This window comes from Taurulus bubalis (assembly GCF_910589615.1).
Source record: "Taurulus bubalis genome assembly, chromosome: 8".
In the NCBI taxonomy this organism is placed as follows: domain Eukaryota; kingdom Metazoa; phylum Chordata; class Actinopteri; order Perciformes; family Cottidae; genus Taurulus; species Taurulus bubalis.
Window position 1 is genome coordinate 15,642,513 of NC_136596.1, and position 22,264 is coordinate 15,664,776.

Below are 22,264 nucleotides of genomic sequence, written 5' to 3' on the forward strand. Positions count from 1 at the left end.
CATTTTGATTACGCACCAACAGGGGAGGGGGTCTCGCTTGATGTACTCTCTCAAGCGCTCCACAACCCCCTGCTGTTGAAATGTAAAGCGAGCAGTGTCCTGGTGTACCGTACCGCTGTTAAGGAGCCGGCTCGCATACATTGGTGCCTCCAACTTGAGTATTCTCTGCATCGGAGACATTCCTGCAGCGAAATTACGCATGGAATGGTTTTGGGGGGATTGGAGTAGAAATGCAGCGCCGCACTTCCAGCCCACAACAAGAACCATGTCCAGTTTACATTGCAAGCAAATCTATGACATCCTGTGTTATCCATTACGACTTTGATATGAGTGAAATTTGCTCGGATACCGACAAGGAGTGAAGAAAATATACACAGCATACGAGCTGAAGGACGTTCTTTTTGCTGCAGAAGATTGTGAACCGAAAAACCTCTGCATTTACGATATTTTTTTTGATGGAGCTGGAGAACATAGTAGCCAACACTGTACTGCTAAAAGCGAGAGAGGGTAAGTTGGCACATACAAAAGCTGCAATTACTTAGTAGGCCTGGCTGTGTGACAGTTGTGCAGAAAAAGGTGGGAATAATCGTAATGACGGCAGTAGGTAGCTGTCTGCGGACTGTAGGGCTCAATACAGCTGCAGGTAAATCCTACAGATATGCCACAGAAAATTATTCTTACGCAATGAGACACATCTCATTTAAAATAATTCGTCAGGTGATGCATTCTAATCTCAAAATCAATCTCATGGATCATTATTTATCCCCAATGATTTTGACAGATTCTATACGTTTTCCCACATATGCAAGGGGGGTCTGTCGCCCACATCCGCCTTCTCTGTCTGCAAATGAATGCGCTCTTTCGCAAAATTATACATGCTGAGGAACAGAGTGAAGCAGGGAATAACTCTTTGCACACAGAGAATACATGAGTGTAGGCTGGCTGGCATTTGAACGGTGATGTGATGATGTGTCTGGTGTTGAAATCGATGTATGGGGCTGCACAGAGAGACGGGTGATCAGAAACGGTGGGTCTGAGAAGGCCAGACAGTCTGACAGTCTGGAATGTAAAGGTATATTGTGTTAATAATAGCTCTTTTCTAGGAAGGTAGGATCGTGCGAAGGCAAGGAGGCAGGCCTGCAGGTAAACATCATGCAGTCTGTCATCATGCAACATGATTGTTTCCCTTAAAGTCTTCTGGGGGTCCCTAAACCTGTTTTAGGAACAGGTGGGTTAAAGAAAAAAAAATCCACCAGCATTTAACTTCCATAAGTATAAGTATGTGTGTCATACTTATGTCTTTTCAGAATATATTATGAAACCCTTTAATATAAATACTCTAAATTCTTCTCGGTAGGCCTAACTCAGTTTTGTGGTTCACACTCACAAGTGCACCCACAAGTTTGGTTTCAGGCAGCACGTGGTTCCATGTAGCAACAGTCTCTGTGCTGTTGCAGGGTGACGTAGGGGAGAAGACTGCACCTCTGGCAGCTCCTTGTATTCATCTCACATGATGACATACTGAGGAGGAAAAGGGGGCTGTTCTGCAGAGAGGGCAGAGAGAGAGAGAGTCATGGGAATTAACGAAGTGATGAAGTGTAACAGGAAGCTGACATGCTGTCAAAACCCTTGACGAAGGATTCGTTCACCTGCGGGTCGATCTGGATATTTTGTTTTATGAGGACAGAGCACAACTGGGCTTGTGAATTTAGCCTCATGAATTAATAAGAGCAGTTAATGACCCATGACAGATCGTGCTTGTCCCAGCTGCTCCATTGGTGCTCATCCCTGCCTTGACTGTGTGTGGGAGAGAAAAGGCCTTTTACAATTTCACATAAAGGGATGAGAAGGTTCTTTGAGTTAAAGCTGAAGCCCGACTTTCTCTGCTGCTTGATCAATGGTCCTATAAATGCAGATCAACAGTTGAGTTCAAATGTGTTGCACTGCACACATTAAAACATGTCACAGGTTGTTGTGAGTTGTGTGTGTCCTTCAACTGTGTGACTCATTAGAGATATTATCTTACAGGGCCCAGTGCCAAAGAGGTCCTGATGTGCTGCTGCTAACTCTCCTGCTTCTCGCTCATATGTATGCCAGAGGACAGTGTACACAGAAGCTCACTTTAGGTTCACATAGCAACAGTGAGGGGATGTGAATGGAGCGAAGAAAGAGTGTTTATTCCTGTTTGTTTATGCGGGTGCATCTTAAGCCAGAGCTGAAGCGAGAGGCATGCGTCCTCTTTCCAAACACTCCCAGGGATGCACAGCAGCAAGGCCGAATTTCCACTACGATCTCTGCCGTGTTTTATGCCAGCGTCCTCACACCTTCCAAAGCAGTAAAACAGTGTGAGTCGCAGCGAAGCGTAGAAATAAAAAGTGATTTGATATCCCCAGGCCAGGAGCTGCAAAGGCCGTGTGCCAACTTTCATCGCTCTGGCCCTTCTGTGTCAGGCACATCTGATGGTACAGAACTGGATTTTACTTTGTGAACACTCCTCATTGATTAGATAACCTATAGATGGGAGATTAAAACCAGCTGGTACTCATTTAAAACATTAAGATCAAAGAGGATTTACAACCAATATGCTATTTCACGTTAATTACAGAGTGGAAAATATAACTCATATGGATTTCCACAGAAAAACGAAGCAGCTCTCATCATATTGAACCATCTCGTTAAGTGACCACTCTCTTACATAAAGCCAAATGGTATTATGCACTACCAGTTAGATGCAGCCCATAAGCTATTTAATCAAATTGATTGTTACATAACAAACTGAGTGGGCTAGTGCCATCCGAGCTCCATCTTCCTGTGGAGCTGCTCTCCGGTCTCTGCGGAAGATACTTTATGGATGATGAGTGAGTATGCAGTGAAATGAAACACCCGATCTCCTGCTCGGTCATCTGAGTATCGTCTGACGTCTGCAATACTGTTAACCAATCTTCAACGCTCTGCTGTCTGCATGATCTTTGTCAGCTGAGGAAACTGGGGGTCACGGCATGGGTGTCTGTTTCAGTGAGATCTGTTGGAATCTGCCTTTTCAATAAGAGCTAATAAGAGAGGGAGCAGGTTCAATAGCTTGGTATACTGTAGATGTATGTGTGTAAGCAGAAAAGGGTTGTGAGGGTGAATTCCTTTGTTTAAATACAACCTGAATCCAGCTGCATACAAGACCAACATCAGTGCAGTAGACCCTGGACTTAGTGTTGGTGTGTGTGTGTGTGTGAGTGTGTTTGTGTGTGTGTGTGTTTGTGTGTGTTTGTTTCCGTCCGTCCGTCCGTCCCGCCCCATTCACAACTCTTGCTTGCAGCAGTCACAGATTCCAAGCCAGGCGAACAAACGTCATCGGCTGTCGGAGTGAATGAGAGTAACGGAGGAAAAAACTGCATTGCTGCATGCCGATGCCTTTCTTGAATTGCTGTAGCAGAGCCGGGTTATTTAGTTTGGGCTACGAGACTGAATTTCACTCCGATGTCTGCTGGCTTTTGCTTTTGGGCTGTCTTGTTTTGGGAGGTTGTGGTTGTGAGAGTAAAAATCACTTCTGTCACATTTGGTGTATAATTCAGTCCAGGGAAATGCTCCATACAGTGCAACCAGTATGTTAATAGATATCTCTGTGGTAAAATCACTTCAGTAGTGAAGAGTTAGTTTTTTCCCAGGTACCTGAGGTGAGACATGATGATGATGACGACGATGATGATGATGGGAAGATGGCAGCTCTTGTTTGACTTTTTTACCCTTACTCATCACATTCTCAAACATATTTTGATAATGTCATCCGATTGAAAACCAGACTTGTTGGTTTTGGAAGACTTTGTTAGGACTGTGACCCTTTTTGCAGTGCTATATTTATTTGTTTTTGGCCAATAAAGGGATCTATTTAAGGAATCAAGGACCTTGCTTAACAGCATGTACTGTAGATATAGCATTACGTATCCTGTGAATAAAAATTACAGTAGAATTTAGAGCTGCAAAAATGAGTCAATCAATTTTTGACAAAGTGAATTAATTTGCATCTGCAGATAATTGTTTAATCATTTCCGTAGTACTTCATGCAAAATGCCCAAAATGTGTTGCCCAATGTGTTGACAATTGAAAATGTCACCTTGGACTCTCTTGGAAACTGGGATGGATGTGTTTTTGCTGTTTTTTTGACATCCAATAGACTCTGAGATTAATTAAGAACAAAATAATCAGCTGACTAGGGATTTAAAAAAATTCGCGGCAACTAACACTCGGACACTGATTCAATACTGATTTTGTTGACCAATCAATTAGTTTAATTTATCGACATATCTGGAAAACTGAGTTTCTCCACAAAGAATCACACAAAAGCATCACTTTAAATTTTGTGTTTCCCAGATATGTGCTCACAAGATTCTTGGAAATAAGTCATTCACCATGAAAAATAAATAAAACACAACTAATTGTCTAAAGAAATTGAGTTGACAAGGAACAAAACGATTAATTAGTTGACTTATAATGAAAGTAAAGGTTATTTGCAAAGATAGTCATTTAATGGGCTTGTTGCTGGTCAAAAAGCTCAAATGTGGTAATAACTTGAAATTATCTGACGTCGTTCCAGAATGAACTCATTATTGTGCTGAAGTGTAAATGGAATCCGTAGAGAAAAGCCTTACGTGATATGTACCTAAATATGGTGCTATCCAGTCATTTGGGCTCTCCCAAAGTGCAATGGGGCTGTAAAGAGTCCCAGGTACAGATTGCAAAGAGCCCTGATATAATCTGTTGTTTGAAAACAATGTTATCATGGCTATATTTTTTATTTATTTTGTGTGGCCCTATTGCGCTCTCAAGAGGATGTTTAGATTCGTACAAACATAACATGCCAACTGATCAGTAACTACAAGTGGCCATGCATGATACAAGATAACATGAGATAACAGGCATAAGGTATTTGTCTATACAAGCAATTTGTGTTGGCTCCGAACATGCAGGCGGTTGGGGTGGTGTTGCCCCATCATGCGATGCCACAGCCAGTCTAAGCAACTGGGGGAGCTGCTGACGTCAGTGCTGACAAAATTGAGTAACTTGCTAATGACTGTCAAACACACAACACAGGTACGATCCCCCACCTGTCTGCTGATGGGAATGCCAGTATGAATAATATCGTGTAGATTCTCGCACACAAACCTTCTCTCCCACTTCCACACAAACAAAAACACTTGCTTTGATGGCTCCTCCCTCTGGACCTCTGAAAGGACGGAGCCATGACATAATGGCGTCCACTTTTATTAGCCTTAAAGGAGGGGAGAGTAAAATACACGAGGGGGAAACCAGCTTCTCGTTTCCTCACTTGGTTCTTCTGACGGGAAAGAAGCAAGGCATAGGAAGAGAACATCTGTGAATAAATTCAGTTACAAATAGCTGAAGGGCTATTTGTGACATACTCTCATATTTATCGGTTCTCTTAGAGGTGATTCACTTTGATTTTTAAAGCAATAGTTGTGTTTTCTTTATGTTTTCATTCAGCCTGCAACATTAGACCCCAAAGAATGTACAGACAGTCAGGGTTAGCTTTTTTTTGCTATGCAATCGATGTCTGTTTCTTTGGTCCAGACTTAAATATTTCAATTTGGTGCAGACATTCATGGTCCCCAGAGAATGAAATGTACGGACATGCCACCAGCATGTTGATATTTGTGTTTTATGCTGGACTGATTGCTTTGAAATTTGGTTTGAATTTATGGATTTATGTTTCCCACAAGATGAACTGCAATACTTTTGGTGGTTCCTTGGATTTCCATCTAGCACCATCAGCTCAACATTTTGTCCAACACTTTGTTTTATGACCAAATACTTGCAAAACTAATGCCATTCCCATCAACCTCAGCTGTACTTTGGGCTGATTATCAAATGTCAGCATATTTACAGGCAAAACTAAGATGGTGAGCATTGTACCTGTTGACCTACAGCATGTTAGCATGCTGGCATTCACATTTATTCAAAGCACTACCGTGCCAAAGTACAGCCTCACATGTTGCTATAACATGACTGTGTACTCTTAGTCTTGCTTAAATGTTTTTCAGTGTTATCAAGCCATCTTGGTTGCACCTCCTTCCCAATTTCACAGGCTTCCATATTACTCTTTATCTGTCAAAACAGTATTTAGAGTTCCAGTTTCAAATTTTCCTGAACCCATTTTTTTTGGGACCAATTTGGATGTTGTGTCTTATTCATGCAGGTTCCAGTATAGATTAATTATTTCTTGCTGAGACATTTTCAGCAGTATTAAAGAACAAGGGCTTTTCATTGGCTTCCCAGTTTCTACCAGAAGTTTCATATATATCGTATAAATAAACAAAAAAGTAGCAGATATACCCATTTCTCCATCGACAACGCACCACAAAGCTTGCCGTGTTTTGTGTAGGAGTGTGACTCATTTTTTCTTGAGTGGAAATATTCTGCTCTTTGGCTCTTACTATCTCTATTGTTATTGCTGCCTCTACCCACACATAGAGTATACATAACTCTGCTGGATGCAACAAGTTCACGCCTGTTCTCTGGGGGTTGTCGAGTGGAATTCTGGGAAATATAGGAGATAATTATCTAAAGTAGAAGTAGACAAGGTGGGCTGGGGTAAAGTGGATGCAGAAAAAAATGTGAATTATTTTTTTTCCCACCATGTTAGCCATACAGGTGATTACTAATGCAGCATTTATCATGTCTTGATGCATACATGGCCGAGACCTGCTTCCTGTGCTCTGCCACATCTCTTTAATGGAACATCCAATAAATATTTGATGTGTATTAATTGTGGGATAATCAATACTGTAGTTTATGAAGCTTTTACCCTGTCTCCTGTTGTATGAGGAGCTAAATACTAGACTATGCACTTTTTCAACATATACATCTCATGTACATATTCACAATATGGTCAGACATTTTTAAATTGCATGAGGCTACATATTTGAAGATAATAAAATAAGAGATCAAATATTGTAAAAAAAAAAAAAAGATAAATCTCAGACAGCCACTGCTTTTTCTAAAGGCTTGCTGTGAGTTTTCTGACAAAATATTGAAAAAAGGACAAACTAAATTGCCCCATGAGTGAGTCAAAAATGCTCCAAAAAATGAGGTAAAAGCTGAAACCGCAACTTTCTCTCCGCAGTTCAGCTCAGTCAAGACCACAACACACACTTAGGTAAATTTTTTTTCTTTTGAGGGATGTTGCCATAACAGGGACAAAAAACATGGAATGTCGACACATGAGCAAGACGTGGAACAAACATCTTCATAAAGAGAGTGTGTGTTTATGTGTGTTTGAGGACAAAGAGGAAATGGAGAACAGCGAGAGAGAACAGCTTGAGAATCACTTTAACCCTATTTCCAAGATGGGTTTTTGTGCACACACACACACACACACACACACACACACACACACACACACACACACACACACACACACACACACACACACACACACACACACACACACACACACACACACACACACACACATGTTCACTGCTATCTATCCACATACAGTACAGTGAAGCATGTGTTCCATCACTTTGATAAGTTGGACCTCTTGTTTTCATTGGAAGCACTTTCCTCAATGTTTGCTCACTTGTGATGTAACTGCAGAGGTTCCCTCCGAGCGAGAGAAAATGCAATCCTTCCTTTTAGAGATTTAGGATAACTTTGCCATAATGTTTCACCTCATCAAAACATTTATAGAAGTGAACAAACAGTGTCAAAGTGGAGAAGCGCCCCATTATGGCTAGCGTCATGTGGACTATGCTCTGTCCTCCTGGATCTTTATGGATGAGCAAACAGCATGTATTACCCAGCGTGCCCTGGGCTGTGTGTGTGGTGCTTTGATCGGACAGCCTGGTGGGTTATATAATTTCAGTTTATTGAATGTTTTTTCCCCCTCTTCACATTTCATATTTATTATATTTATAGAACAGGAAACGTTTGGCACATGACTCTATCCCAGACAGGAAATGTACCCGGCCTTCTGCTGCCTTTGTAAGATTTTTGCCCTTTGCATGCAGGTTGTCACACTGGTAACCTTCGCACACATGGTTGTTCACATATGAACACGCCTACAATCACAGACACAGTTACTCTAGCAACAACTCACAGCTCACAAACTCTGAGGTCATGAACCGGTTTGACCACCTTGGTTTGTATTTACACATTGTTCCTGCCCTTTGTCGGGTTGCTTTTTATAGCAGTAATATTTACAACGACATAAAGACAAAGATAAAGGCACAGTTGTGTATTTTTTTTCTTAAAGCTTTATGTAAATGTACTGTGAACGTCATGTCACACACTGAATGTATGTCTAAATCAACCTTAAACACATGTACCTTTCCTGCTATACACAGATACAATGTTACGGTCAAGTTAGATTAAAATGTTATTGCCAACACAGCACACATGGCGCATCGGGATACAGCTCCGCTAGCACAGATACTGCTGATAAGATCTCTCTTTATTGTCTATGACTAATTTTGAATTTATGACCCTTCATTAAGTGGTTTAACAGGTGACCCTCGCAGCAGCCAAAAAATAGTTGAGTGTTGCCTGGTAAAAGGTGTACGTCACAGATGTTTGTTTTGAGAGTACTAGCAGATGTTACAGCCAGGATTATGCTGTTATTATTTCGATAATGATGAATATGTGGACAGAGAGGGTGGTTCAGGATGATAATAAGGTGGCTGGACAGAGAGGGACCGACATGACATCATGGTGAACAGGGCAACAAAGAGCTTCTTCCTGTGATAGTCCTCCCCTCCTGCTCAGGTCTGGGCAGCGTTTCACTCAGCTTCCTGTGGCACACAGACCACACACACAAACAAACACACACTTGTGAAACTGTTAAACCTGAGAGCTAACCCTAAAATGTTCTCAGGTTTTTCCCATGCAAGGATAAAGTACTAAATAAGGTCTCAGAATGCAGTATAGGGTTGAATCAATGAAAAACCTGACCTTGTACAGGATTTGTGGTTGTGGTGTTAGAAAACATTAGCTTGGACAGATATATCTGTTGATTATCTTCCATCCTTTTTTATCTTTACCTCCTTGCTCGTATTGTAGATAATACCATTCAAAAACAGGACTTGCTGCACAGCCCACAAAAAGCACATTCTGGAAGAGTGTGATTTATTTGCAAGCAACTCCATCTCTGTCTTTTTTTGCAATTGATGGACATCTAAAGCAATGTCATCTCGATATTTCTTGCGATAAATCGAAACCGTATGTTGTTAAAAATTGCTCTTCGGAGGCCACAGAAGCAGGAAGAGAATGTTTGACAGAGTGCAAATGCAAACGTCTCTTAAATTGCATGATAATCTGCTTGTCGTGTATTTAACATTTATGTTTTGCATTCATAATATCACGTGTGCCCTTACCTGCAGCTCCAATGCAAATAAAGTCCATGAATTGAACAGTTGAAAATTGTGGGAGAGAAAGAAGAGTGATACTTAGAGAGAACAAAGGCGTCTGTATCATCGTCTGGTACTGGCTGACTTCACTGTGTTGGTACCGCGCTGACCACCATGGTGTGACTCAACTGCGAGGCCGACATTTAACAGATCAGACAAAGGAGGTGAAGTGAGACTGAGCGATAATCAGAAAAAGATAATCAGTGATTTGTGAACAAGAATTACATTTTAAGTCGCCGCAGGAAGGAGATGTGTACGTAGCGTCACATAAATCTCTCACTTTCTGCAGAGTGTAGGTGTAAAGAATAGCACATATTCACTGCGCTCCTGCCAGCACATTCTGTTGCAGATGTTGTTGTTGCATATATGCCAGATGCACAGCGTGAGCTTCAGGATGTGGTTTCGGCTGGTTGTCCACAGCAGATCTAACTGTCTGGAGTGACAGTGGAGGTGTTTGAAACCTCAGAGAGTGTGTGTGTGTGTGTGTGTGTGTGTGTGTGTGTGTGTGTGTGTGTGTGTGTGTGTGTGTGTGTGTGTGTGTGTGTGTGTGTGTGTGTGCTATACACTGGTTGATGTCCTGGTTTCTTTTGTGTTTTAACACTTTATGAATATAACTTTGCAGCTAAGCAGGGAGCTTTTAATGTGTGGATGGATGGGGGTCCTGCAGAACTGCCCGAGTCGGTTAAATTGAGCATGAGGACATTACTAGAGAGAGGTCACAGTAGAAACAATGTGAGCACACACACAGATGTTTGGGATGCCGGTAACCCCCTGGTGTCGCGCCAGACGGATGTCGTTCCCTCTCTGACCTTATTTTTGCTTCACTTGACATGCCTTTATGATGTCAGAACTGCGAAGCAGAAACATAAGTAAAAGGCGGAGACCACACGGCCCTCATGGAACAAATTAGATGGACAAGTTCCTGTGTGCAGCTGGGTACCAAGGGCGCAGTGCATACTTCTACTCCTGTGTAAGTGACAGACCATGAAAGACGGAGAACTGTATAGTAGAGAAAGAAAGAAACGGGGGAGCAAGGATACTGAGGCCTGACAGGAATTTGCTTGTTACATTCAGATGGATGAATCTCTTATGTGGAGATGAATAATGTATGCATAATATTTGCATGTTTGTGGGAGTGGTTGGCTGTGTTTGCATACAGACGTTCAGGTCTTTGCACCCAACAAGCCTCTGCTGTTACTCATGTTGCTTCCTGGAATAAAAGTGTTTGTTGCAGCTCGACATGCTGACAGGGTAGCTGGTAAGAGACTGCCAAGCAGATTGGATGTTCTCATCTCTGCTAACTTTCTCACACCCTAACTCACTTTTTTTTCACAAAAAAGAAGAATGAGAATGACATTCAAGGTTTTATTTTTCTTTATGAATATGTTATGTCTGGCCAAATAAGGCCCTTTAATGAAACATCATCTTTACTAAGAGTTCAGAAGAAAATCTGTTCCGTAAAGCTGTAAACTTGCAAATGCAAGCAGCAAATGAGATCAGCAATGATGTAGAGGTTATGGTGACAGAAAGTCATCAACAGAGCCTGGGAAAAAAAAGCTGGAGTATCGGATACAGAGAAAGAACTGAAGGTGATGGCAGGATAGACGAGGAAGTGGAAAGATGAGGAGGGGGATAACATTTAAAATAAATATGGAGAGCAATGAGAAGAAAACAAAACGCAAAAAGGAAAAAGAGGAACTACATTATTTGTGGTTATTTCAACATTGTGTAGAAGTTGAATGCCTGGGTGGAGCGCAGATGTTTGGTACAATTATTTGACATGGCGTTGACCCTTCAGAGGAAATGTATGACATTTGGTGGATGCTTTTATCTGCAAATGCCTTAAAGTAGCATTCATTTTTAGCATGGTGGCCCCCATGGGGAATGACCTTCTCCGTTCACTTGTGCTTTTTGATTAAAAGAGATTAATTTATTGGACCACACACAACACAGCAGAGTGCACTGAGGTTTAGCTTGGGAGCATTACTTTACATATTAACTGTTTTCAGAGAACAACTGGTGCTTGAATAAGGAAGTGTGGCTGTTTATAGCTTGTTTGGTCTACAGTAATGGTGATGAGGAGCAGGTGCTGGGAGTTAATGATTCTCTTAGGCGATATTTTGACTTGTGCTATTAATAAATTCATGCTTCGCGTTTGTCCGTGGTGATTTGGCTGCACTCTGTGTGTCAGCTGTGGAGAAGCAGGGTTCTTTATCGAAAATCATACCCTACCTGAAGTTATTAAAACAGTTCCTCCAAGCTTTAAAACCCCTTTTTTGTTATATTTGTGGATCGAAAGTGTGAGGAATCATTTAAAAAGTGTGTTTGCCTGCTCTAACATAAGCTGCAATCGTTGACCAAAATGCAGTATGCTGAATCATTCCTGATATTATGTGTCACAGTCATTATATTTGAAATGGTTACAATACACTTGTTGACAACAAAAAAACTATTGCAAAATATGCTGATTTTGAGTCTTTAAACTTCACATTGTTGAGTGTAATTTAAATGTCTTGAATTTTAGTCCAATTGAGTGTATCATATAATTTTGGGAAGACGATGCAGTTTATTTGAAATGAAAATATACATTTTAAACAGCAGAGGAGGGAGCGATGAGGCAGTAATGCAGAAGAATTGATGGGAAAACCTGTGAAAGCTTTCCCTCAGAGGATCCAGCATGACATAGCGCCTCTCGCATTCCTGGGTTATTTCCTAAAGATGTCTGCTTGTCACTGCTTCTCCTGCTCTCATACTCTCAATGTTTCCTCTCACATCAGGCCAGCTGTTTACAGCCAATTTCCACCGCAGAGAGTGTTTAAAGGAAATCCCTGTCAGTTTATTAGAGCAGTCTTTGCCCATTAAGAAAAAATTGAGACAAACATGACGTAAGGCACAGCAAGCTGGAATTGATAGAAAACGTGAAATAAGTTCTCAAAGTTGTGTATCAAAGAGGAAAAGGCTGAGGTGAACATAACATTAGATGGGAGATGTTGAGGCGTACAAATGTGAAAGGCAAGATGAATTGAATTAATGGATGACTGCACAGAAAGTTTCTCTTTAGGATGCGGATGTAAGGGATTTTATTACACGTTGCTGCAGGAAGTTGCTGCATGATTATTCAGAGCCGTGGAATCCAGTCTGGCAAATAAAATCAGCAGAGTAAGGAGTGATTTACGGAGGAAGTGAGACCTAATCTATGAATTATATATAAACATAGAGACTATGATTTCATTCAGGGGAGAGCCCCCTCCTAGCCTTCTCCTACTCCTTTTAGCCATTAGCAATATATTTGCTCCTCCCTGATGAAAATGAACGTTGACAACTTTATGAAGTTCTTTCATTGTAATTGTTTTCTCTCTTGTTTTTCTCTGTTGCCACAGGTGGAGGAGGAAAGCGGAAAGGCAGGAGCAAAAAATGGAAGGAGATCCTTCGCTTCCCCCATATAAGCCAGTGCACTGAGCAGGGAAACGACATTGGTATGGTTTGTGTGCTCACCTTCATCGGAAAGATGTCTGTGTCTATTGGCGTTTCAAAAGGCAGAGTTTCAAAGTGTGTGTACTTTTTTTATTTCTGCAGAGAGGGACTATGTCAGCATCTGTGAGAAACAGCCTATCGGACAGCTGCTGTTCCGTCTTTACTGTGATACCAGACCTAAACTGCAACGATGCATCCAACTACTGGACGCAATGGTACACACACACACACACACACACACACACACACACACACACACACACACACACACACACACACACACACACACACACACACACACACACACACCAAAAGTTTTCCATTACGAATACGGGACTGATATGGGGTGAGTGAATAATCAACTCTCTTTTTCCTTCTAATAATTAAAGTGTCTGTATTCAAAGCATTTAATCAATATTCGTCCGTTCTCTAACTCTAGCTTTAACTAGGAACAGCAGGCCTCTTACACTTTGGATTTCCTGGATAAACAGGGGAGGAGCTTAGCGAATGGTCAATTCCTCCGATGTGCTCAGGTGTGACTTTATATTTAGAGCAGTCAAAAGCAACACTCTTTCCTGGATTAAAGCAGGTGTGGAAAGCCCCATCTTTTTTTCAGTGCACTCACTTTCATTACAGCATGGCCTGAAAGTACCTTGATGCTGAGTCATGCAACAAGAGGAGACAATTAAACGGAGTAGTGATTATTCAACCAGCCAGATTCCCCCTCCCCCGGCTTGTTGTCCCCCCGACCGGTCTCTCTCTCTCTCTCTCTCTCTTTCTCTCTCTCTCTCTCTCTCTCTCTCTCTCTCTCTCTCTCTCTCTCTGCGTCTAGACGAATAGCTCCCACATGACACATTTAACCCTTTATCTATGCCCAGAATATCTTTGCGGTCATGTGATGGGACAGAAAGGACAGCATTGTTTCCCACACCACCACTTCCAAACCCACAACCCCCACTCTTCTCTGCCCCCCTCCAACCACCCAGCCCTAAAAATGAACATCACCCTCAGCGAGGGGGAAACCACTTACAGTCACTCATCCCAAACATGCTGTCGTTAATTCTGCAATCCGTGAGGCCACACTCAGTGTTGAGCTTTATACTCACCACTCTACAAACTAGCTATAAACCAGGCCTGAGGGTGATTACAACCAGGCAGGTGCTTGTATTTTAAGTGATTCATGTGATTAACATGTGATTATACTATGAGGTTTACTAGAAACTGTTTTATTATGTAATCTGGACATCATCAAAAGTACATATGTTTTTTATCAGTCAGATGTACGGGAACATGTCTATGCATGTGTGTATGCAGTGCATGTGTGCGTGTGCAGTGCAGTAACCGCTTTGTCATTGGCAGTAAGCTAGTATAAAAGTAAGCTAGTATAAAATATGAAGCTGTTGTTGGAGTTCTGCCTCATTTGCTAAATTACGAGCTGTTTACAATCTGCCTGCAAGTTTAGCAGATATTCCAGACTATGTCAGGAAGCATATGCCTAACCTTTAAATCATGACCGAGCATGAGTCCCTGGAGGCAAAACATACATTTGATCCAGTTACTTGCGGGGCAGTCTCCCTTTTCTATCAGATCCTGCACAACAGAGCTCTGCTGAACACATCAGGACTTAAACGAGCTGCGTACAGGACTTAAGGATAAGGTCTTGGACGAATGTTTAAAGAGTATACATGTCTGTTACACAGTCTCCATTATTCCAAATAAAAGTTAACCAGCTTTTCCCTGATGCTTCCCCTGTTTGTAATCAAAGTATATGATCAGTAATTTAACACATTCTGTCTGTCCATGGAGTAAACTTGACATTGATATTGGGCCATCTTTGAAGTTACAAGCTCTCTCTCGTTCCTTTTCCATCCATTTGTCGTCAGTCTCGTCTTCTTTCCTCCCTGTGGAAAATCAAGGATGGTGTTTAAAGAAATACCTATAAATGCAGCATTCCTGTTCACAGCAGTGTATAAGCAAGCACGTTTTTGAAAGTCATTCGGAACCGTAAACAGTAAAAAGGTCACAAAGGATTTATAAATCTAGAAACGTATTGAGCAGACTGCTGTTTATTCCTTTTCTTTGCTCTCCACATTGTTGTCAGGAAGTCTCAATGCAGCTTAACTAATGAATCTAATATAAATGTGTGTGTGTGTGTGTATGTGTGTGTGTGTGTGTGTGTGTGTGTGTGTGTGTGTGTGTGTGTGTGTGTGTGTGTGTGTGTGTGTGTGTGTGACAGACAGGAATGCACTTGGGGGTTCCAGTGGTTTCTCTTCCATGAGAAAGTGTATGTGCATCCAATTGTATGTGTGCGTTTGTCGATGTTGCATCCCCTCGGTTCCAAAAGGCTAAAGGGGCGTCTTCTTTTCCATTTGGCTGACCCCACACTGGCAAAGGCTGGGAGTCAGACAGCTCATTTACTCTGTTTGTGTGTGTTATTTCTCTGCAGCCTTTCTGATAACAAAGCCTCAGTTAATCAACACTTGGCAGCCATCACCGTCCGTGCCCCCCTCCCCCCACTCTATGTCTTCTATATTTGTATATATATGCAGTATGTATTTATTTCTGGTCTTCTTTTGGCTTTGTTCCGAAGTGTTAGTGACGCTGTGGCTTTTTAAAGCCCGTTTTTCCGAAAGCTCCAGGCTTATGTGTGTATGTACTGAATATATACGTGTGTGTGTGTGTTGTAGTGGAAAGCTGGTGATGCTGGTGTGACACACTGTGACACTCCAGGACCTCAAGGAATCCCGTCGTGTTTACTGTGTGGTTGCCAAGCGACACAAGACCATGTTGGAAAAAGACCCAGATAGAAAGAGTTGGGCCTGATTGCGGCACGGGCGGCATGTTGCTTCCCCCATTTTTTTTTAAAGTTAAAAGTGCTACGAAATGCGTCAGAGCGCCTGTGCGAGAAAGTCCAATATGTCCAGCGTGGAACATCCAAAACTGTTTGTGTCAACAGCTTCATTTGTTGATCACACAGCCGAGAGCAGCATATGTTCATGTGGGAGTGACAGCGACACACAGAGATACAGAGGAAGAGGTGTGTGTCCCGTCACTACTGAACAGCAGCTACTCCATCATACAAATTACACAATCAATTAAGCTTTTTTTTCTTCTCATGAAACACAGAGAGAGAATTTGACAGTTTAGCTTTTTCCTTTTTTCATAGTTGGACAGCAGGGAGAGGTAATAAAGAGTCAGTAGCATGTCCCGAGTCTCTGCAGACTTCTTCCGGTTAGATGACTATTTAACATTTATTGTGTTACAGATTTTTTTCGTTTAAGGTTTTCTTTTTCGTTATCACTTTTATGGATATAACACAAATAGGTACCACTTTCTGTTAAGTCACCCTTAATAAAGTTGTTGGTGAAGTTGTAATATAAGGGTTAGATTCATTTTGATATTCTTTATCGATCAATTATAAATCATTATTTAAAAAATAATTCAAGCCCTTTTTGCTGATGTTTAACTTTATCACAAATAAAGGTGAATGGGGAAGACTTTTCATAGTTCATACATTTTTCTGTTACAAACGTTATTTAAGTAATTAATGTATAATCTCACAAGTTAAATCAGATTCTAATTAGAAACAAGTATGTAGTTAGAAATGTTAAGTAATTGATAATAAATAAACATATTATGCACAACTACTTCTTCTGTGTAGTTGCATGCGGGTAATGCATGTGGGTCTTGACCACAAAATGAAGTAAATTCAGTACTTTCATGTAATCTGTTGATATTTGTAATGAATGTCTTCAATATGATTTATTTTGTTATCTAGGAAGACTATGAAGTGACACCTGATGAAAAAAGAAAATGCAGAGGGAACCAGATCATCAAGACCTTCCTCTCAAAACAAGTAAGTTTCTTCTGATACATTTTGGGATCTTTTTTTTCTCTCCACATTTTGAAGTAAAGGTTAATTTAGTTGCATTTTACAGTGCTATTTAAATCCTGTTAAAAAAAACTGACAATAATGTTGACACAAGGATGCTTCCAAAGGGTGTAGTAGTCAACTTACACATGAAATGTTAAAAAAACAAAACAATGTAGTGTTTGCACAGCGCGCATGTTCATGATGTGCTGAAAGTTATGTGTGTTTCTCCTTAGTTTGATGGAGTTTGTGTAATAAAAAGTAATGTATTTGTGTATGTGTGCACGTATGTCACTGTGTGTGTTTGCATGTGTTGATGTAGTCACCTCAGCGTGTAGACATAGCAGAGGTTTTTGCAGACCAGTGCAGAGAGAACCTCGAGCTCAGTCCGTGTAAGGAGATCTTCAGCAACTGCCACAAGTGAGCCGCTTTGTCTTTATTATCTCTCACCTGTTTGTTGGACTCTCACCTGTTCTCTCGCTGCCTTTTTCTACCTCATGAAAAGAATGTAAACAGCACAAATATTGATGACTGATTTATAGCTTGTATTGTATTCTCAGTTGTATCTGTTTTGTGTGGGACCAGGACCGTCCATGACTACCTGAGTGGAGCTCCGTTCTTGGACTACCAGAACAGCATGTACTTTGACCGATTCCTGCAGTGGAGGATGCTGGAGAGGTACGCAAATGATCTAAAATACGTTTTTTAACGTAGGAGAGGTAAATTATTATAATTTTGTATTATTATACAATTGAATATACAATCAGTGGCCACTTAATTGTGTCCACCCATACTATCTAATCCAGTTCAATATAACCACACTGCCAAACATTTTAGCTTTACAAAATGTATAATGTTTTTATTGGCATTGTCGGATATATGTAAATTGAATTAAAATGTTTATTACTGAAGTTGAACAGGTGGCCGAATATTAGACACACCTCTCAATATGATGCAGTCAAAACCACCATTAACACAAACTATATCCTCAGTACAAAAAATACTATTGTAGGCATCGTAAACATTGCACAACTGTTTTGTATTGGATTACATGAGACTGTACAGGTGTAGCTCATAAAGTGGCCACTGAGCGTTATTGCCTTTAACAATACTTAACACTAAAGCCGCGCCCCCTTTCCGCAGCGAATTAACCACATAAAGTCGAGCAAGTATAGTCAGGCAAAAATTCGCAACCCTTTTGGTGTGAATGGAGCATTAGAATTATGATCTCTGTCTTTGGGATTTTCTTTGATATGTACTTCATTTTTGTTGAGGTGGCTTTATGCTGAAATAGAAAAACCTAAAATATTCTACACGGTGGTGTAGTGGCACCTCACAGCAGGAGGGGCCCGGGCTCGATCTCCGGTTTGGGCGGTCCTTCTGTGTGGCGTTTGCACGTTCTCCCCGTGGCAGCATGGGTTCCCTCCGGTTCTCCGGTTTCCTCCCACAGTCCAAAGACATGCAGTTTAGGTTAATTGGACTGCCCGTAGGTGTGAAAGTGAGCGTGAATGGTTGTGTGTTTCTATATGCCCTGCGGTAAACTGGCGACCTGTCCAGGGTGAACCCTGCCTTCGTCAGCTGGGATCGGCTCCAGCGCCCCGCGACCCTGACTAAGAAGTAAAATCTTCTGGCTCTGAAAAGCACATGCACACACCCAGCAAACTGTTACACTTTTTAAAGGTCAATAACATTTTAACAAGTAATAGAGCAGGTATTCAATACAAATACATCAATATTATCATCAGAATTACCCTTGTGATGGAAGCAGCATTGTACTGTTGTTTCTAAAGATCGACGCTACTTTCCTAATTTATACATTGTGCGGAGGTTCAATCTATAACTATAAATCTATAATGCGTTATATCTTATAAGTTGATCATATGTTTTGTGTCTTACTTAATAATACTTAATAAGTAAAGTAAATAGTAACTCTATCTGTCAAATAAATGTATAACTAAATAAATAAATGAGTAAAACAAGACAATATTTTAATTTTCAATGATGTGAAGTAGAAATATAAACTAGGATAAAATGACAACCCTCAATTAAGGTACAAGTACGTATATTTAAAAATGTTGAATAAGTTTACTTTGTTGCATTGCCCCTCTGATCCAAACACATGAAATAACATTATATCAGTTTGAAGAACAAAACAAATGGCAGGTGAAGAAACTTGACTTGGATCGAATCACGCTTCACTTCAAAAACTCTTTAATGGAGTATGATGGCTCTAGGCTGGAAAATATTTTTATGCAGAGTGCATATCAAAGGCAGTTAGAAGCAAACAACAGGCTTTTAGAGCAGCCTTTATTGTATCCGTGTCTGGAAAGTGAAATTGTGTACAAGAGGCCACACCCTCTGCACAGGAAACTCAGAATGATATTGAGTTCCGTTGATAACATCTCTGTCCTAATCGATACTATATGACCATCTATTAATGGATTTTGCTGTGTTCTGTGTTCTGTCAGGCAACCAATCACTAAAGACACATTCAGACAGTACAGAGTGCTGGGGAAGGGGGGATTTGGAGAGGTAAGATGATGATGATGATGATGATGATGATTGTAATAAATATGGATGACAAAGTTTAAAGTATTGTGATTTAAATGACAGTAATGTGAGAGATACCCTTTTGTTTTTTGCCTCAGGTGTGTGCCTGTCAGGTTAGAGCTACAGGGAAGATGTATGCCTGCAAGAAACTGGAAAAGAAGAGAATAAAGAAGAGAAAAGGGGAGTCTATGGCTCTCAACGAGAAGCAGATTTTAGAGAAAGTCAACAGTAGATTTGTTGTGAGTAGAAAATGTAAAAGAAGAGTATGAAGGTTGTCTGCACACCTATTGCTTTGTCGAAGCACTTTCATACCATTTAACGTGTTCTTCTTTTCTTCTAGGTGAGCTTAGCGTATGCATACGAGACCAAAGATGCTCTGTGTCTGGTGCTGACCATCATGAACGGTGGAGACCTGAAGTTTCACACCTACAACATGGGCACACCGGGCTTCGAGAAAGACAGGGTCCAGTTTTACGCCGCACAAATCTGCTGTGGACTGGATCATTTGCACAGGGAATTCATCGTCTATAGGTAACCTAGCCCTCTATATGTTACACGGACTGAAATGCATTCTGAAATGTAGTTCAGCTCAATTCTCGATTTATTATTTTTATTGAGTTTGAATGGTTTCCTTAATCAGGTTTTGAAATGCTATAGATTTTAACGTGTGAATCAATACTTTTGTCCTTTAACCAATGCTGTGTTATTTGCAGGGATTTGAAACCGGAGAATATCCTATTAGATGATAATGGTGAGTTTCAGCTTAGATTAGCATTGCACAGCCTTTTTTTTTGGCTGTGCTGGACAATTTCAAATGTAGCCACATGCAGGCTTTATAATCCACTGAACTTAAAAAAAAAAATGTTTTAATCATGCTCACCACTATTATGCTGCAGGACACATTCGTATTTCTGACCTTGGGCTGGCCATCAAAGTGCCTGACACAGAACTCATCAGAGGCAGGGTGGGGACTGTGGGCTACATGGGTAAGAAACACTGTAATCAACATTTCCATGTTTACCTGAGTAATTACCACCTTTTTAACCATAACGACCTGTTTCCCTTCCTCTGCAGCTCCGGAGGTGATAAACAATGAAAAGTACGGCATGAGTCCTGATTGGTGGGGGCTGGGCTGTCTTATTTACGAGATGACTGCCGGGCGATCGCCCTTCCGCGCCCGCAAAGAGCGAGTGAAACGGGAGGAGGTGGAGCGGAGGGTGCAGGAAGAGGAGGAGGAGTATAGCGACAAGTTTACAGAGGACACAAAGGCCATCTGTAGAATGGTAAGCGACGACGGAAAAATGTTTGTATGGAGAGACGAATGAATGATGATTGATTTAGTTGTTCATCTTTGCTTCTGCTCACCCAGCTGCTGACCAAAGACCCCAAGCAGAGGCTGGGGTGTCTGGCGGACAGAGCGGCGGGCGTCAAGGCCCACTCGTTCTTCAAAAACATCAACTTCAAGAGGCTGGAAGCAGGAATAGTGGAGCCTCCCTTTGTGCCTGATGTGAGTAATGTATAATACAGTACATACTGCATGTTTAAATCAGTCTCTCTGCACACAAAACATATTCTGAAACCGAAAACTTAAATTGTCTAAAATGGCCACAAAAGCACGTAAAATTCCATGATTATGGAATTATCTGTTTGGATAAACTTGTCTTCTGTTTTTCCTCTCAACCCCCATCTTTTTCGTGGTCATTGCCCTTCCTCAGCCTCGGGCAGTGTACTGTAAGGATGTTTTGGACATAGAGCAGTTCTCCACAGTCAAGGGAGTAAATTTGGACCAAACTGACAATGACTTCTACTCCAAATTTACTACAGGCAGTGTTTCCATCCCATGGCAGAATGAGGTAAGTGTGTGCACGTAAAATGACTTCTTTAAATGCTCGGTGCAGTTTGTGTAACTGCTGGAAGGCTTCACTTAACAAAGTTCAACACATATTCTTTTCCTGTCCTTTTCTTTCCTCTCATTCAGATGATTGAAACTGAGTGTTTCAGAGATTTGAATGTGTTTGGGCCTCAAGGGACGAGACCTCCAGATCTGGACTGGAATCAGCCGCCAGAGCCGCCCAGACGCAGCCTGCTGGACAGGATCTTCAGGAGGCATGTAAGTGAAAACACACACACACACACAGACGCACACGCACACGCACGCACACACACACACACACACACACACACACACACACACACACACACACACACACACACACACACACACACACACATTGATAAATGCTACAAACTACCTAACACAAATATATTTCTCTCTTTCTCTGCAGCACCCAGAGGTGTCCATTTCCCACAGCCGTGTGCAGTCTTCCAGCGTAAACTCTGTGGACTCCATGTCCAACTCTGCCCCCTAGTGGCACAGTTACAGTGTGGGAGCCCAACACACACAAAGGGATGGAGCTCTGAGGGGCTTCCCTGCTGCTGATTGGTCCACAGCCGGGGCCTGAGCAGCAGCCGGAGACAGCCTGTCTAAAAGCCTAAATGGGCCGGCCATGGGTGGGTGGGGGGTGGGGGAGAGACCCCAGGCATTTGTAGTGGGATGGTCAATGTTGCAAAGTTTGGAAATATTCGGACAAACATTACTTACCCTCTGGATTGTTGGACAATAGAACAGAGCCACTGACGTTGATGAAAACAGAAAAGGATAGAAAACAAGCTAATTTTCAGGGGATCCACTGTATAATAAAGACCATCACAGGGAATAGAAGATGGGGTCTTGGTGAATTTTTGTTTTTTCCAGAAAAGGAATTTATTTTTCACTCATTTCCAGTCCTTTACTTTCTGGCCTGTATTGTATCTCTCCATCTATCTACACCCCTCTGAGCTTCACGTCTGTACAACTCTTACTCTGACTTATTTCTTTCTCTGCATTTCAACCTTCCATACTGTACCTCAGATATCACTCCTAAACATTCAGAACACATCACCTCAACAACCT

At 41.5% G+C, this 22,264-nt stretch overlaps 1 protein-coding gene across 2 annotated transcripts; it reads left to right on the forward strand.

The window, feature by feature from the left end:
- Window positions 1–455: 455 nt before the first annotated feature.
- On the forward strand, window positions 456–21,727 carry grk5l (G protein-coupled receptor kinase 5 like; the record flags this gene model as incomplete). 2 transcript variants are annotated; one of them, XM_079222810.1, is made up of 16 exons in its annotated part: window positions 456–507; window positions 12,797–12,892; window positions 12,993–13,105; window positions 16,669–16,746; window positions 17,084–17,181; window positions 17,347–17,439; window positions 19,230–19,293; window positions 19,410–19,550; window positions 19,652–19,842; window positions 20,025–20,062; window positions 20,208–20,297; window positions 20,386–20,594; window positions 20,681–20,818; window positions 21,027–21,164; window positions 21,290–21,421; window positions 21,597–21,727. In XM_079222810.1, the coding sequence occupies 16 exons, from the start codon at window positions 456–458 to the stop codon at window positions 21,678–21,680; spliced, it is 1,755 nt and encodes a 584-aa protein (XP_079078936.1). The 2 variants fall into 2 exon arrangements, with proteins under 2 accessions (XP_079078936.1, XP_079078935.1); XM_079222809.1 differs by having other exon boundaries at window positions 21,290–21,466; window positions 21,597–21,680.
- Between the last annotated feature and the right edge of the window lie 537 nt (window positions 21,728–22,264).